This window comes from Salmo salar, chromosome 15 (genome assembly GCF_965601325.2).
Source record: "Salmo salar chromosome 15, fSalSal1, whole genome shotgun sequence".
Lineage (NCBI taxonomy): Eukaryota > Metazoa > Chordata > Actinopteri > Salmoniformes > Salmonidae > Salmo > Salmo salar.
Window position 1 is genome coordinate 71,408,781 of NC_138305.1, and position 16,282 is coordinate 71,425,062.

The 16,282-nt window shown below is 41.7% G+C and overlaps 1 protein-coding gene across 2 annotated transcripts; it reads left to right on the plus strand.

The window, feature by feature from the left end:
• The first annotated feature begins 2,176 nt into the window (after positions 1-2,176).
• LOC106571978 (serine/threonine-protein kinase Sgk2) lies at positions 2,177-16,260 on the plus strand. 2 transcript variants are annotated; one of them, XM_014145603.3, is made up of 13 exons: positions 2,177-2,358; positions 7,800-7,870; positions 7,997-8,055; positions 8,550-8,607; positions 8,990-9,073; positions 9,718-9,849; positions 11,806-11,918; positions 12,041-12,077; positions 12,254-12,340; positions 12,497-12,592; positions 13,949-14,104; positions 14,298-14,387; positions 14,873-16,260. In XM_014145603.3, the coding sequence occupies exons 2-13, from the start codon at positions 7,853-7,855 to the stop codon at positions 15,029-15,031; spliced, it is 1,089 nt and encodes a 362-aa protein (XP_014001078.2). In that variant the 5' UTR covers positions 2,177-2,358; positions 7,800-7,852; the 3' UTR covers positions 15,032-16,260. The 2 variants fall into 2 exon arrangements, with proteins under 2 accessions (XP_014001078.2, XP_014001080.2); XM_014145605.3 differs by lacking the exon at positions 2,177-2,358 and adding an exon at positions 3,110-3,396.
• The last annotated feature ends 22 nt before the right edge of the window (positions 16,261-16,282 follow it).

Here is a 16,282-nt window from a genome sequence, read left to right on the forward strand (position 1 = left end):
GTGACTTACAGAGATGTAGACCAAGAGCAAGAGAGGGAGTGGGGTGATCTAGTGTCCACAACTAAATAATCATTGTGGAAGGCATGATGGTGTACTTACTTCATGCATATGCTAAAGAAAGGAACGAGGTGGGTAGCTAACTAAGTGTGTCATTGTAGCAAAGTATTTATAAACAAAAAATCTGATCTCTTGAAAGTTTCCTTCATTATTGTTCTATTATCTATACAATAGGCCATAATTGGCCCAATAGGCCTGGCTTTCCGTTTTGATTGCATTATTTTGCCTAAGCACCATTAGGCCTACCTATATATATATACAGTACCAGTCAAAAGTTTGGACACACCTACTCATTCAAGGGTTTTTCTATATTTGTACTATTTTCTACATTGGAGAATAATGTTGAAGACATACAAACTATGAAATAACACATATGGAATCATGTAGGAACCAAAGAAGTGTTAAACAAATGAAAATATGTTTTATATTTGAGATTCTTCAAAGTAGCCACCCTTTGCCTTGATGACAGCCTTTTGGTCTCTGCAGTCACTCCGAAGTTATTGACTCTCCCCAACAGCATCCTTTCCCTGGCTGCTATTTCCTCCAACATCACTTCAAGCTCTTGTTTGCTGAAGTTTTTATTGCGCTTTCCTTGGTTATCCATTTTTATTTTTTGATATAGCTAGTCTGATGGCTATAATGTGATAAATTACTTTTATTTTTGTGTATAAAGGGTTTGCGATGTAGAAAATAGACAAAATAAAGAAAAACCCTCGAAAAAAACCCTTGAATTAAAAAAGTGCATCCCTTCCCAGCGAGGCAAGAGTGGTCCGAAGGGTCTTCAGCATCACCAGTTGCTCTGTGAGCACGGAGAGGATATTTATTCTCCGCTGCTGGCCTACTCTCCAGTCACCATCACATGAGGCTGAAGCCACAGACTTTTCTAAAAATTAATTCAAAGACATTGTAGACTGAGCCTAATAAGCAATTTTTCATTTAATTTGAATTTAATTCTAAGTAAGTCGCATCCAAAATGCACAGTTTATAGACTATAATGATTTAATACAACTAAATGTTGTTAAAATTTTGATCGCTTAATGTCCCTGACTCCATACAAGCCTAGTGTGTCACACCCACAAATGATTCACAATGTATTTATTTTGTAGGCTATAGCCTTGAAATAATATAAATAATATAGCCTAAATAATGATTTTATGTTCCTTCTTAGGCTCCCTGTCTGTGTAACCGATGTGAAATGGCTAGTTAGTTAGCGGTGGTGCGCGCTAATAGCGTTTCAATTGGTGACGTCACCCGCTCTGAGACTTGAAGTAGGGTTGCCCCTTGCGTTGCAAGGGCCGCGGCTTTTGTGGCGCGATGGGTAACGATGCTTCGTGGGGTGTCAGTTGTTGATGTGTGCAAGGGTCCCTGGTTCGAGCCCGGGTTGGGGCGAAGAGAGGGATGGAACTTACACTGTTACATTGGTGTCGTGACCCGGATCGTTGGTTGCTGCGGAAAAGGAGGAGGTCAAAGGGGGGGTGAGTGTAACCGATGTGAAATGGCTAGTTAGTTAGCGGTGGTGCGCGCTAATAGCGTTTCAATCGGTGACGTCACCCGCTCTGAGACTTGAAGTGGGGTGTCAGTTGTTGATGTGTGCAAGGGTCCCTGGTTCGAGCCCGGGTTGGGGCGAAGAGAGGGACGGAACTTACACTGTTACATCTGGCTCCTGACCTAATTAGAGTGTTTATATGCTGTTTAATATGACATCTATCCTATTTGAAATGATGAGAACTTCTTACATTCACTTTTTCATGTTTATTAAAATATTTTTCACTCAAATCATATGGTTTGATTTCAATACCTCAAAACCAAATGGTAGGTCCAAGTAGTCACAAAAATAGATGGATGTTGTTACAATTGGGATTGAAACAACATGAATGAATGAATGAATGAATGAATGAATGGACAGAATTTGGAAAAATAAATTATTCTGTGAGTGCTGAGCGGTTTTTAGTGGAGCCGTTGGAAAGGACGTGAGGGCTGGAGCAGTGAGCAAGTGCCGGTCTATGAGCGATGAGCGGGATATGCGACCGCTCAACTCTGCTCAAATACTCTGCTCCGAATTGACATGATTGGTTGACGGTAGGTGGGGGCGGTAGCCGATGTCCTGTATAAATACAAACTCACTTCCTTAACAAGTTCCTTCGCTATAGCTCTGGTCTTCTCCTTTTAGCGCAAGAAGTATGAAAGCTCTGGAGGCTGTAAATGCTGTACGGCCACTACAGACGGCGGATTGACCAAGCAGAGCCTATAACTAGGCTTTGCACGTTCGCTGTCACGCAGCAGTGTCAGAGAGGAAAAAAGGTTCGTGACAGGCATGCTTGCAGATTTGCAGAAAATAAAACGGCTTCTCTACGGTTAAAATATTTACCTTTTTATCTTACTGCGCAATTTCACGTGCATTTGATAAAATTTCACAATGTCGCCGGCTGTTTTAAACTAATCCCGGGCGATAAAATTCAGCCCTGGCATTTCAGCCCCCCCCCCCCCCCCCTCCCTTTCAGGGTAAAATTTCAGCTGAACTTTGAGAGGACTGTTGCCTAACTACTTTAAAAAAGCGTGTTTCTCTCGAAGATCTACAAAACTAAAGTAATTACCCGGGTTAGACTGAAAGATATAAATACATTTTGTCAAACCTGAGAGGCTCTCCATGCTCATTAGTTGCTTATTCAACATATTTTCTGCCACTTCACTCAATCCAGTTTTAAAAGTATCCCCTTCCTAGCTGTTTTACTAAAACCAAACTGAAATGTTCCCTTGGCCAAATATTCCCAGATTGTCATAAAACAGCCTTACACGTGGTCTCGTTTCTGCATCTCCAAATTTTGCGCGAGGTAGAGCAGTATGCGCTTAAATTAGCTCATTCGGTGCAGCGGGTGTAGCGCTGCTGGAGCTCACCTAAGCGTTGCTCCCAGGAGCTCCGCTTCTTCTCACAATGGTGCTAGGTGCTTGTTTAGTAAAGTTAGATCAAAGCTGAATTAATGCCTTAAAAGATCAGATAAGGATTCATTAGTATTCTACATAACACATTCCAATATAATAGCATAGTATAACGTTATTATTACACCAAAAACACCACCTTATTTATTTATTGTGAGATTTTTGGATGGTTAGCTGAGTAATCAAGCCCCGACGATAGTGGATATCCATAAGGCTAGTTCATTATGTGACCCCAACTAGCCCTGCTATCTGTAGCCCTAAAGTACAGGACAACAATAGCGCTGTGCTCCGAGCTGCGACAACAGCGCTGTGCTCTGAGCTGCGACACTTGACTCGAGCCAAGGGACTTCGGTCAGTCAGTCGATTAGACCGCACTCCACCGACCGTACGCACCTGTGACAGGTAGGCTTGAACTCCGTTTTAACATTTACTGCAGGTAGGTTGAGAATGTACACAATGTACTGTAAAATGTAGCCTTTTATGTATTTCTGGTTGGTGGTGACTGCAGGTCTGGTCCTTGCCATTCTGCCGCCATAGGGGAGACCAAAATATGTCGCCCCCGCAAAATTAGAATAGTCCCAGTCCCAATGACTTTGAAAATACATCTAAAATAGTATTTTCCAGACATTGAAGTTAGGTTCAATTTAAATTCTGAATGAAAGGTGAAAATGTGTTTTCCATATGTTTAAAATGTTTCATATGTTCCATATTTTCCATGTTTTCCATATATTTTCCATATGTTCCAGATGTACCTATTTTCCAGGACATTGAAAAATAAGTATTTTCCGGACGTTGAAATCAGGTTAATTTTTGGTTCTGAATGAAAGTTTAAAATACTTATTTTCCGAATGTTGAAAATATGTATTTGACAGATGTTGAAAATATGTATTTTCCGAATGTTGAAATCAGGATCATTTTTGGTTCTGAATGAAAGTTGAAAATAAGTCATTTATAGACGTCTATGTTTGGGCCAAATCAAGGCTGGTCTAGACCGGATAAAATATGAACCAAACATAGAAGCCTATGATTGGTTCAGATTTGGTCCGGACCGAACCAAAAATCCATGGATGTTGAAATCAAGGCCGGTCTGGACCGCACAAAATCTGAACCAAACATAGAAGGCTATGATTGGTTCAGATTTGGTCTGAACCCGATCCAAATCCAATGTCCGTGGATGTGGAAATCAAGGCCGGTTCGGAACTGCACCAAAAAAAGGCACCCAAAAGGCTTTGATGTCGGTCCGTGCTTACTGAGGAGTAGCCTACAGTGTTGTCTGACATTACATTTTATGAATGCCCATCTATGTGGTAAGCCTACTGTTTGTAAAACACAAAAAGACGACGGATCGTGCTTACTGGGGTGTAGCCTACCATGTCAGCCCACAATGGAATTGTATGAATGCCCATCCATGTGGTAGGCGCACCGTTTGTAAAACAGGCCATTGCATTGGCTTTATTAGTCTTGATTCTTGTGACAAATCAACTTGGCTATTTACGCTCTGAATATCATCTACCAAACTTTATCAGGCGTTATCGTGAGCCTATTTGCAATGTGTTTACACAGCGGGAAATGCAGAAGTATTTTCTTTTTCGCTATGATCAGCTTGTCAATAATTGATGGATACAAACTTGAAACCACTGATCATGACAATGGGGTGAAACTCCTGGACAGCAGTTGTGATTGTCCATTCCATATTGTCCATTTTACTTTGACCTGTCCTGTTTTTAGGATATGTTGTTTGTTAACATGACAGCTCATTTTTTATTTGATTGAGTGCCATTTAGGTTAGGCCATTTGATCAGATAAGCCTGCATGATGTAAAAAGGTCATTACATTGTCATACATTTTATCTCCAGCCTGTAGGCTACAGAAAATACCACATATTATTTCTACCATATCCTATATCTGCTACATTATTGATGTTCGATAATTTTTTTGACAGCGCTGCAGAGATGCATCTCTCCAACAGCACCCTGGAGAGGCGCGCTGGGAATGGACAAGCAAAAATATTTAGCGCCTTTGACAATGTGGCCAGTGCTTATCAAAGGGGCGTCATCAGCGCACACCTAAAAAAGCTATATGCCACTGGTTGAGAGAAATTGTCATTGTTTTGGCGCAGAATTAAGTGAGGTTTTTGGAGGTGCGTCTTGGTGAGTTTATCTCAGAAAATGCCGCCCTCGTCAACCTTCCGCCATAGGTGGCCGCCTAATCCTGCCTAATGAGCGGGCCAGCCATGGGTGAATGTTTGAAATATGGTTTTATCAAGTTGGAAAATGTTCTCCAAATACTCGAAATAGCCTTGTAATCACTCGAGGAATACAATGGTTAACCGTAATAGGCTAGTAGTTTATTTAAGACCTTTGATACAGTGCATTCGGAAAGTTTTCAAACCCCTTGACTTTTTCCACATTTTGTTGCTTTACAGCCTTATTCTAAAATGGATTAAATAAAACAATTTCCTCATCAATCTACACACAATACCCCATAGTGACAAAGCAAAAACCGGTTTTTAGATTTTTTTTGCCCAAAAAATAAATAAATATCAGAAATACATGATTTCTATAAGTATTCAGACCCTTTGCTGTGAGACTCAAAATTCAACTCAGGTGCATCCTGTTTCCATTGATCATCCTTGATGTTTCTACAACTTGATTGAAGTCCACCTGTGGTAAACTCAATTGATTGGACATGATTTGGAAAGGCACACACCTGTCTATATAAGGTCCCACAGTAGACAGTGCATGTCAGAGCAAAAACCAAGCCAAGATGTCGAAGGAATTGTCCATAGAGCTATGAGACAGGATTGTGTCGAGGCACAGATCTGGGGAAGAGTACCAAAACATTTCTGCAGCTTTGAAGGTCCCCAAGAACACAATGGCCTCCATCATTCTTAAATGGAAGAAGTTTGGAACCACCAAGACTCTTCCTAGAGCTGGCCGCCCTGCAATACGGAGCAATTGTGGGAGAAGGGCCTTGGTCAGATAGGTGACCAATAACCCAATGGTCACTCTGACAGAGCTCCAAAGTTTCTCTGTGGAGATGGGAGAACATTCCAGAAGAACAACCATCTCTGCAGGACTCCACAAATCAGGCCTTTATGGTAGTGGCCAGACGGAAGCCACTTCTCAGTGAAAGGCACACGACAGCCCGCTTGGAGTTTTCCAAAAGGCACCTAAAGGACTCTCAGACCCTGAGAAACAAGATTCTCTGGTCTGATGAAACCAAGATTAAACACTTTGGCCTGAATGCCAAGCGTCACATCTGTAGAAAACTTGGCACCATCCCTACGGTGAAGCATGGTGGTGGCAGCAGCATGCTGTGGGAATGTTTTTCAGTGGCAGGGACTGGGAGATTAGTCAGGATCAAGGGAAAGATAAATGGAGCAAAATACAGATCCTTGATGAAAACCTGCTCCAGAACACTCAAGACCTCAGACTGGGGCGAAGGTTCGCCTTCCAACAGGACAACGACCCTAAGCACACAGCCAAGACAACGCAGGAGTGGCTTCGGGACAAGTCTTTAAATGTCCTTGAGTGGCCCAGCCAGAGCCCAGACTTGAACCCGATCGAACATCTCTGGAGAGACCTAAAAATAGCTGTGCAGTGACGCTCCCCATCCAACCTGACAGAGCTTGAGAGGATGCTAATTTCTAAGAACATGTTTTTGCTTTGTCATTATTGGGTATTGTGTGTAGATTGATGAGGGGGGAAAAAACGATGTAATCCATCTTAGAATAAGGCTGTAACGTAACAAAATGTGGAAAAAGTCAAGGTGTCAGGCGGTGGTTAACTGGTGCAGTGAATCAGGCGCAGGAGAGCAGAAATGAGTGTACAAGGTATTTAATTCCACAACAGCACTAGTATACAGACAATACTCAAATACCGGTCCCTCGAAAATAACGGGCGTAAATACATAACCCGGCAAATATAACCAGCCGACAAGTACCGCCATGAACAAATCAATAAACACGCACACTAACATGTGGGAAACAGAGGGTTAAATAATGAACATGTAATTGGGGAATAGAAACCAGGTGTGTAGAAAACAAATGGAAAATGAAAAGTGGATCTGTGATGGCTAAAAGACCAGTGACGTCGACCGCCGAACTCCGCCCGAACAAGGAGAGGGACCGACTTCGACGGAAGTTGTGATACAAGGGGTCTGAATACTTCCCAAATTGACTATGTGTGTATTTTCTATGCTGATAGAATAGGTCTGCTGAACGTATTCATAGTTTGAAAACACCCTATTTGTAATTTGTGCTTGTATTTACACAATAGTATAATTTGAGAATATAAGGCCTATAATAATCCCAAAGCCCTAATTAGAGGGTAATACACATGACTGTCGAAATAGATATCAACCTTCAAATGGGTTTCTAACTTTCCACACATCTACTGTAGCACATCACAATCTACTCTTGAGGACATATGGCTGTTTATTCAGTAGGCCTAAAGGTTAAACATTTCATAAGACCATAGAAGGAACATTTCAAAACATTCAGACATTCTTGGCCAGTGACCGTGTGTGGGGGAGATTGAAATTGGTTTGAATAATGACCTAAGCAGTCCCGCACACATTTGTGGACATGGGAAAGTAACATTTGCCATGTAAAAGTGTCCACTGATATGAACTCTCCAAAACAACAAATATCCTTTGTTGTGCCTGCCAGCGCTGGGTTTCAAACCAGAACTACCAGTTTGTCAGGGTCAAGCTGGCATAGGGGGACCAGCAGCAGAGTCACACACTTCTGTGGGGTGCTATCATATCATGATGTTCCTATTGTGTCCTCTTTGTAATGACAGGTCTGTGAAGCACTGATGTAGGCTCCCCGGTGTGCAAGGAATGGACCAAGACCATGGCAAATTGTAATCCAGTGAGTGTTTCAGTCTGTAGTGTGCTGTGCTATATAGTCAATCAAGGATTTAATCCTATTTTTGCTACTGGTTGTTTACACTGCTGTGCTCTATCAGTCATCATTTTTTTTCTACTTGTCTTCTAGCTTAGATCACCGTCCTCCACCCTCAGTGAGGTCAACCTGGGACCCTCGGCAAACCCACAGTATGTACACTATTAAGAGTCATGGGTTTCAGTGATTCGTAATTCCCCGTAGAACTGACATCTGGTAACCCTTTACGAACAGAATTGTGATCCTGATGCATTCATGAACAAAACTATTTTCACCTCGATATGATGCCATACATCAGCTGCAACCACGAACATACACTGCTGTACTTTGCTATTGAGACTTGGGGCTCTTTTCAATCCGCATGGTGGAAATTCAGTTTTACAGCGTGATTGAAATTTAAAGACATTGTTCCCGCTTTAGCGGAGACTGTATTCGCGATAAACACCGCATGTGTCGGCTCAATCTGAAATGACCTTTACGCTTCAGCTTCACCTATTGAATGGAGCCCTTGACCGAACATGCTATTTCATGCATCATACCAGAGTCATGTTGCGAGACGGTTGTCTCTGCCATAACCTGTCGTGATACGTGTAATGTCAATCCGTATGACACAGATATCTGTATCATTATTCCTGTCTTGTTTCAGTGCCAAGCCCACTGACTTTGACTTCTTGGCTGTTATTGGAAAAGGGACCTATGGGAAGGTAAGACAGACTACACTGCTGTCTGTCTGATAAACGGCTGCATGCCTTCACAAATGATTAACTCTGTCTATGCAGGACTGTTAAGGTTACCTTGATGAAAAGGCCAAAACAAACCAATGAATGAGGATAAGGTTGTTGACAAATTGTACTCCGGATGAGTAGCCGTTTTTAATTTGTCCAGTTAATTTGCAGTCCTTTTTCATTGCGTCTATGACTACTTTCTTTCTATGTTTTGTGTGACTGTTAATCAAATATGTTATTTGTGTGTACTTCATTGACCTTCTAGATTGATTTAAGATATGTTTATGATAAGAGTGTCATATTAGTAGGTGAAGTTTTGAGTAAACAACCAGAGATTTATTGGCAACCACCCCGCATCCAGGTCCTGCTCGCCAAGCTCAAAGCTGACAACAAATTCTATGCGGTCAAAGTTTTACAGAAGAAAGTCATCCTGAAGAAAAAGGAGGTTGGTCTATAAACTTTTAATGTAGTTATTCATTCTCCCAACCAACTCACATATAGGTTATTTATTTTCTGTGGTAAAGGTCCATTAAATTACACCAATAAAACCCTTTATGTCAGTATATATTCAACGTGTGTATGAATTTCACTGTGTTGCAGAACTGGTTTAGCCTAAGTCTGTTGTGTGTTTCTAAGAAAGATAACATCTAATCTGAAGTGTGTTCTGTCCTTTGTACTCTGACAGACTGATTATACAGCCCCCCCCAGTCTCTATTGTGTGTTTCTTACAAACTGTACATTCCCATAAACATTCCCATAATCAGAACAGTTTTCCCCCCTTGGTTTTGTATCACTTGATAGTTATAAGCAAGTCTTGGACTTTATTAGCTACTTACAGACACACGTTATAGCTGTCTGACAGACCTAGTCAGACGTGTGTAGACGGCTGCACTTGTGACTCAAAGCGGCATAAATAACACTGTGGACCTTTTAGGAAAGAGGTGTCTCGCTCTCTCCCCACTCTTTCTGTGTATTGTCTCTTGTCTCGCGCTTGGGGCTGAAGCAGTGGTGCTGACAGGGGCCTGTATTCGGCTGTGTCCTGCCCTCTGCCTCGTGTCCGCTGGTTCAATGCTGCTTTGTGTCCTCTAGCAAAAGAACATCATGGCAGAGAGGAACGTGCTGCTGAAGAGCCTGAAGCACCCTTTCCTGGTGGGCCTCCACTACTCCTTCCAGACCCCAGAGAAGCTCTACTTTGTCCTGGACTATGTCAACGGGGGAGAGGTAGCTAGCTAATGGCCCTGGGTTTCCTGAAAGGTTGCATATGATATGCAAATGACAAAAGGAATGGACTGTAGCAATGTTCCTAATAAGTCATCCTTTATTTACAGTACCAGTCAACAGTTTTGACACACCTACTCATTCAAGGGTTCTTCATTATTTTTACTATGTTCTACATTGTAGAATAATAGTGAAGACATCAAAACTATGAAATAGCACATATGGAATCGTGTAGTAACCAAAGAAGTGTTAAACAAATCAAAATATATTTTAGATTCTTCAAAGTAGCCACCCTTTGCCTTGATGACAGCTTTGCACATGCTTGGCATTCTCTCAACCAGCTTCACCTGGAATGCTTTTCCAACATACTTGAAGGAGTTCCCACATATGCTGAGCACTTGTTGGCTGCTTTTCCCACACTCTGCGGTCCAACTCATCCCAAACCATCTCAATTGGGTTGAGGTCGGGTGATTGTGGAGGCCAGGTCATCTGATGCAGCATTCCATCATTCTCCTTCTTGGTCAAATAGCCCTTACACAGCCTGGAAATGTGTGTTGGGTCATTGTCCTGTTGAAAAACCATTGGTAGTCCCACTAAGCGTAATCCAAATGGGATGACGTATCGCTTCAGAATGCTGTGGTAGCCAGGTTGGTTAAGTGTGCCTTGAATTCTAAATAAATCACAGACAGTGTCACCAGCAAAGCACCCCCACACCATCGCACCTCCTCTTCCATGCTTCACGGTGGGAACCACATGTGCGGAGATCCTCCATTCACCTACTCTGCGTCTCACAAAGACACGGCGGTTGGAACCAAAAATCGCAAATTTGGACTCATCAGACCAAAGGACAGATTGCCACCGGTCTAATGTCCATTGCTCGTGTTTCTAGGCCCAATCAAGTCTCTTCTTCTTATTGGTGTCCTTCAGTAGTGGTTTCTTTGCTGCAATTCGACCATGAAGGCCTGATTCACGCAGTCTCCTCTGAAGAGTTGATGGTTAGATGTGTCTGTTACTTAAACACAGTGAAGCATTTATTTGGTTTGCAATCTGTGGTGCAGTTAACTCTAATGAACGTATCCTCTGCAGCAGAGGTAACTGTGGCGGTCCTGATGAGAGCCAGTGTCATCAAAGCGCTTGATGGTTTTTGCAACTGCACTTGAAGAAACTTTCAAAGTTCTTGACATTTTCCAGATTCACTGACCTTCATGTCTTAAAGTAATAATGGACTGTCATTTATCTTTGCTTATTTGAGATTTTCTTGCCATGAGATGGACTTGGTCTTTCACCAAATAGGGCTATCTTCAGTATACCACCCCTACCTTGTCACAACACAACTGATTGGCTCAAACGTGTTAAGAAGGAAATAAATTCCACAAATTAACTGTTAACAAGGCACACATGTTAATTGAAATGCATTCCAGGTGACTACCTCATGAAGCTGGTTGAGAGAATGCCAAGAGTGTGCAAAGCTGTAATCAAGGCAAAGGGTGGCTACTTTGAAGAATCTCAAATATAAAATGTATTTTGATTTGTTTAACACTTATTTGCTTAATACATGGTTCCATATGTGTTATTTCATAGTTTTGATGTATTCTCTTTTATTCTACAATGTAGAAAATAGTAAAAGTAAAGAACAACCCTTGAATGAGTAGGTGTGTCAACTTTTGACTGGTACTGTATATTAAAGCTGGCAAGCTATGGACAGCACAGAAACAGCAGAGCAGTGTGTCATAGCCCTGGGCTTAGTCACACTTTACTCCCATTGAATCATCAGCTCAGTCCAAAGTCTCTGTCACAGTATTATGATGAGTTAATAATGTAGTGGTAGTAATATGACACGCTTTGTCAGAGCCCAGGAGAATGACAGTTAAAACAACAAGACATAACTGTTTTCTTTCTACCTCTATCGCTAACCTCTTTTTTTCTCCCTCTCATTTTCTCTCTCTCTCTGTCTTGAAGATCTTCTTCCACCTGCAGAGGGAGCGGTGCTTCTTGGAGCCGAGGGCTCGGTTCTACGCTGCTGAGGTAGCCAGTGCCATCGGCTACCTTCACTCCCTCAACATCGTTTACAGGTCAGACAGTTTTGCAAAGACACATTCACGTAGAAGCAACACATTATTACGTACACTTTTGAGGGTCAGTGAAATCAAATATCTTTGTTTGTTTGTTTGTTTGTTTGTTTGTTCTTTTGTAGAGATCTGAAGCCAGAGAATATTCTCTTAGACTCTCAGGTAAGTGTTGACTCATAAGTGGATGTAATGTTATTGGATTGTTTTCAATGTCTCAACTCACTTCCTTCTCATCTTAGAGAACATGGGTTCAAGATTTTGCAAAACACTATCATACGCAGGCCCGTAAGTTCCTGTAAGGTTGATTGGGAAGGTGCTTAAAACGCTGTGTGTTCCAGGGCCACGTGGTGCTTACGGACTTTGGGCTGTGTAAAGAGGGAGTGGAGCCGGATACCACCACGTCCACTTTCTGTGGAACCCCTGAGGTGAGGGATAACCCTGAGATTGTGTCTGTGCTCAATGATATGTTAATGATAACATATGTCTAATGGTCACTTATAGCTGTATATATCCATCTGTCTCTCTCTCTCTCTCTCTGTCTCTCTGTCTCTCTCTCTGTCTCTCTCTCTGTGTGTGTGTAGTATTTGGCCCCTGAGATTCTGCGTAAGGAGCCCTATGACCGCACTGTGGACTGGTGGTGTCTAGGAGCTGTGCTCTATGAGATGATCTATAGTCTTGTACGTTTTTGAATCTCAGCCACCCAATGCTTTTACTTGCGGCGCATAGTTAAATGTACTAAAGAGGAACAATGGGTGAAGAGGAACAATGGAGATGCGCATGCTCATCCACGGAAGCTAAGAACGTTAACAACTTTAAAGTTAAGAACACTAATAACAACATGGAATAAAATGAAATGTATTCTACAAGATCAAATATCACTCCCTAAAAACACACCCTAAAAAACACAATCGTTGGATAGCTTTTTAAGAATTCACTGATAAATTGGTGCACATGGAAAACTAAAGGCATATAAATCATAAATGACTTGGTAATAGGAAATACATTTATTTCCATGACACGATTAAAAAATAAATTTTGGATTGACCAATGTCGATATTTTCAAATACATGCAACTTAAAAGTTTTATATCACAACATTTTTATTAGGAATCAAAGCAATCTTGAGGGAATCCTATTTGAGTCAGAAAACGGTATTCATATGGTAGGAAAGCTATACAAAACCTTGCAGAGAGCATATACAACTCACAATATCTTAGAAAAATTATAAACTATTGGAACCAAGACTTAACTGATAACTGATATTGGCACAAGATGGAGGAAATGTTGGAACATAACTAATGAAATTACTGTTAAACGGAAAAATGCGCTTAATCCAGTATAAACTAATGTATATCATTTATTATACATTTATTATGCAAAATTCACATTCTACAGCACAATGGAACAACGGTAGTCATGTCTTAAGTGTAAAACTAACAAAGCCTTCTGGGAATTTGATAAAGTCCAAAAGTTATGGGGAGAGTTAGAAAATTGTCTGTCAGAATTATTAACGATGTAAATTTACTTTTAATCCGTCTGTCTACATATTACAAGACGTGGCATATGAGGGTGCAGCGAGGTACCCGCTGGGTCGGACGATACTTTTCTCGTCAATCATCTTGAAAAAAACGTATACTTAAAAACTGGAAATCAACACAATGGAAAGGTAAAATGCTTTAGTATCTTAATTTTTAACGTGCGTGGGCGACGGAGAGAATCAAAATGGCGCAGTTTGAGGCCATGTGCTGGAGAGGGATGCGGGTGCTAGAGATGGAGGTGTGAGCTTGAGGGCCAGGGCAGGTGTGATGTATAGTCGTTTGTATGTGTATGTTTAGTATTTTTAAAGAAAAGTAGTACTAAAATAAAATCGTTTTTCAATCTTATATAGCTACTGTACTTAGCAATCTAAGGCCAATCCAAATATTATTTCCTTGTGCTGCAAATGTCCAAGACAATTATGTTACCAACTTCAGGAAATGTTTCTGGAGTAGCTGGTGGCTACAATGTCTCTCCTCCGTTCTACTCCGTTTCTAGCCTCCTTTTTACAGCCGGGACATGTCTGAGCTGTATGATGGTATCCTGCACAAGCCTCTGCCTCTGCCCCCAGGGAAGTCAGACGCTGTCTGTAGTCTGCTCCAGAGCCTCCTGCAGAAGGACCAGCACTGCAGGCTGGGAGCCATCGACGACTTTGTGAGTGGCTGACTAGACCCTCACCATGGATCATGGGTTGCATCTGAAATGGCACCCTATACCCAATATAGTGCACTACTTCTGTGCCATTTCGGAAGCAACCCCATGCCTTTGCCGGTTACTGTGTTTCGCTAATGTTCACTCAGTTATACATCGCTTATATCTTGTATATGATTCTTGTTTTACTTTGCAGTTAGAAATCAAGAACCATGTGTTCTTCTCCCCGATTAACTGGGATGACCTGTACCACAAGCGGATCACTCCTCCGTACTACCCCAATGTGGTGAGTTGTTGGCACAGTCCATAACATTGGTAGGCAATTAGAATCAGCCGCGGGCCAATTTATGTTAGAGTGGATGGTCGGGGCAGAACATAATCATTTGTACACTGCAAATTGACCACAACTAAGCCCAAAAAGAGATTGTATTTGAAAAGAACACTCATTTCATACCTTGATTACATTGAGACACGATCACATCTCTTTTTTTGTTGTTGGTGGGAATACATGGGAACAGATTTCCAAATTAATTATTTTTGGGGGATGATTTGCTGGAGTTTTTACTGTCTTTTTTGACCAAAAACTAATCCTCCCACTTTTGAGGGCCAAAAAAAATTGCCTGTTGCTTACCATATTCTCTAACCTTAACGGCTATATCTCTAAAACTTTCTCTCACTACCTTTTTTCCCTCGTTTTAACCTTCACACTGTCTGTCTCTTTTTTTTCTATCACTTTGCTCAATTCCCTAACATGTCCCCTCTCTCCTCCAGAAAGGGCCAGCGGACACGCAGCACATAGACCCAGAGTTCACCAGAGAGATGGTGCCTAACTCGGTGGGCCGCACCCCTGAGCTGAACGCCAGCACCAGCAGCAGCAACGCCTTCAATGGCTTCTCCTACGTCTGTGGTGAAGAAGACAGCTTCCTCTAAGACAGGGAAGAAGGTCCCTCACAGCACAACCACTGCCTGAGCTCGAGGTAGAAGTAGAAGTTACCCCTAACCACATATCTAGGATTCAATTCCTCAACCCCAAATCCTAACCTTAACCTCTAAGTCAGGAGGTGAAAAAGATATTTGGCCCTTGATCAGTTAGTGGCAACCTCGATCAACTTCATTGGCCACAGCTATAGAAATGGAGCACATTGAACAGAATGCATTTTTGTGTAGGCTATGCGCAGTGCATGCCACGTCTGTTCATCTAGACCTCATTAGAACAGGCAGACGCAGCAGGCACTAATGATATCTGTGAAACTCTAGTCGAAACCATATTTCTGCTCTTAAAGTGCTGTTTTTAATACAAACACGGTGGACCTTCCAAACATTTGTTATTTTAAATGAAATGTGATGATTGTCCAACAATACATTATTGATTTGAAAACATGCTGTTTCTGTTATCACTGACTTTGTGTAGATTAGATTAGAGGCTTGACTCTATTGTTGCATCCAGGCATGCTTAAAGGGATAGCTCACTCAAATTACAAATTTCCTTTCCCTGTCAGTAGTCTATAGAAAAGGTTTGACGGCAATTCTAGATGATTTGAACATGCGTGGAAAATGTGCGTATCAGTACCATGACTTGAATGGGATTTGTGCCACAAATGCCACAAAGTCATGGTACCGATATAAGCAATCTATGGAAAAGGTATGACAGCAATCGATGCTTTGGTTTTATTTCCCTGGCACTGTTTCTAAATGTACAAAAGCTGAAGAACATCCTCACATACAGGTATTGTTTTTGCCACTGCTTGGAGTTAAAGGGAAACTCGTGAAAAATGTAAACACTGCACACTGCTGTTCAACCCTTAGGTCTGTTCCACAAATGCTAAAACCTTAGCATTTAGAAACATTTCCAGGGGAAATAAAACCAAAGCACAGATTGCTGTTATACCATAGACTGCTTACAGGGTAAGGAAACCAACGTGTTATTTTGTAATGTGGGGGAGCTATCCCTTTAACAGCAACATAAACCTACGCCATCTTCTTACAACTGTAAAAGTGCGTGCCATGGTGTTCTTAACCTTGTGCAACAAGCCATATAATTGTGTCAACACGACGGGTAACATTCGACTGTTGACTTATGCCAGCACCGTGTTAAAGGTGACTGATGCGCAATGATGTATGTGTACATAAAAACGTTACAATAAATAACTATCCCTATGTTTACCGTGTCCTGCGTTGACA

Coding starts and splice junctions, on each gene's coding strand:
- LOC106571978 (XM_014145603.3), top strand. Junction 12,078..12,253: donor ATATTCTCTTAGACTCTCAG/GTAAGTGTTGAC, acceptor TGTGTGTTCCAG/GGCCACGTGGTGCTTACGGA. Junction 12,341..12,496: donor CTTTCTGTGGAACCCCTGAG/GTGAGGGATAAC, acceptor GTGTGTGTGTAG/TATTTGGCCCCTGAGATTCT.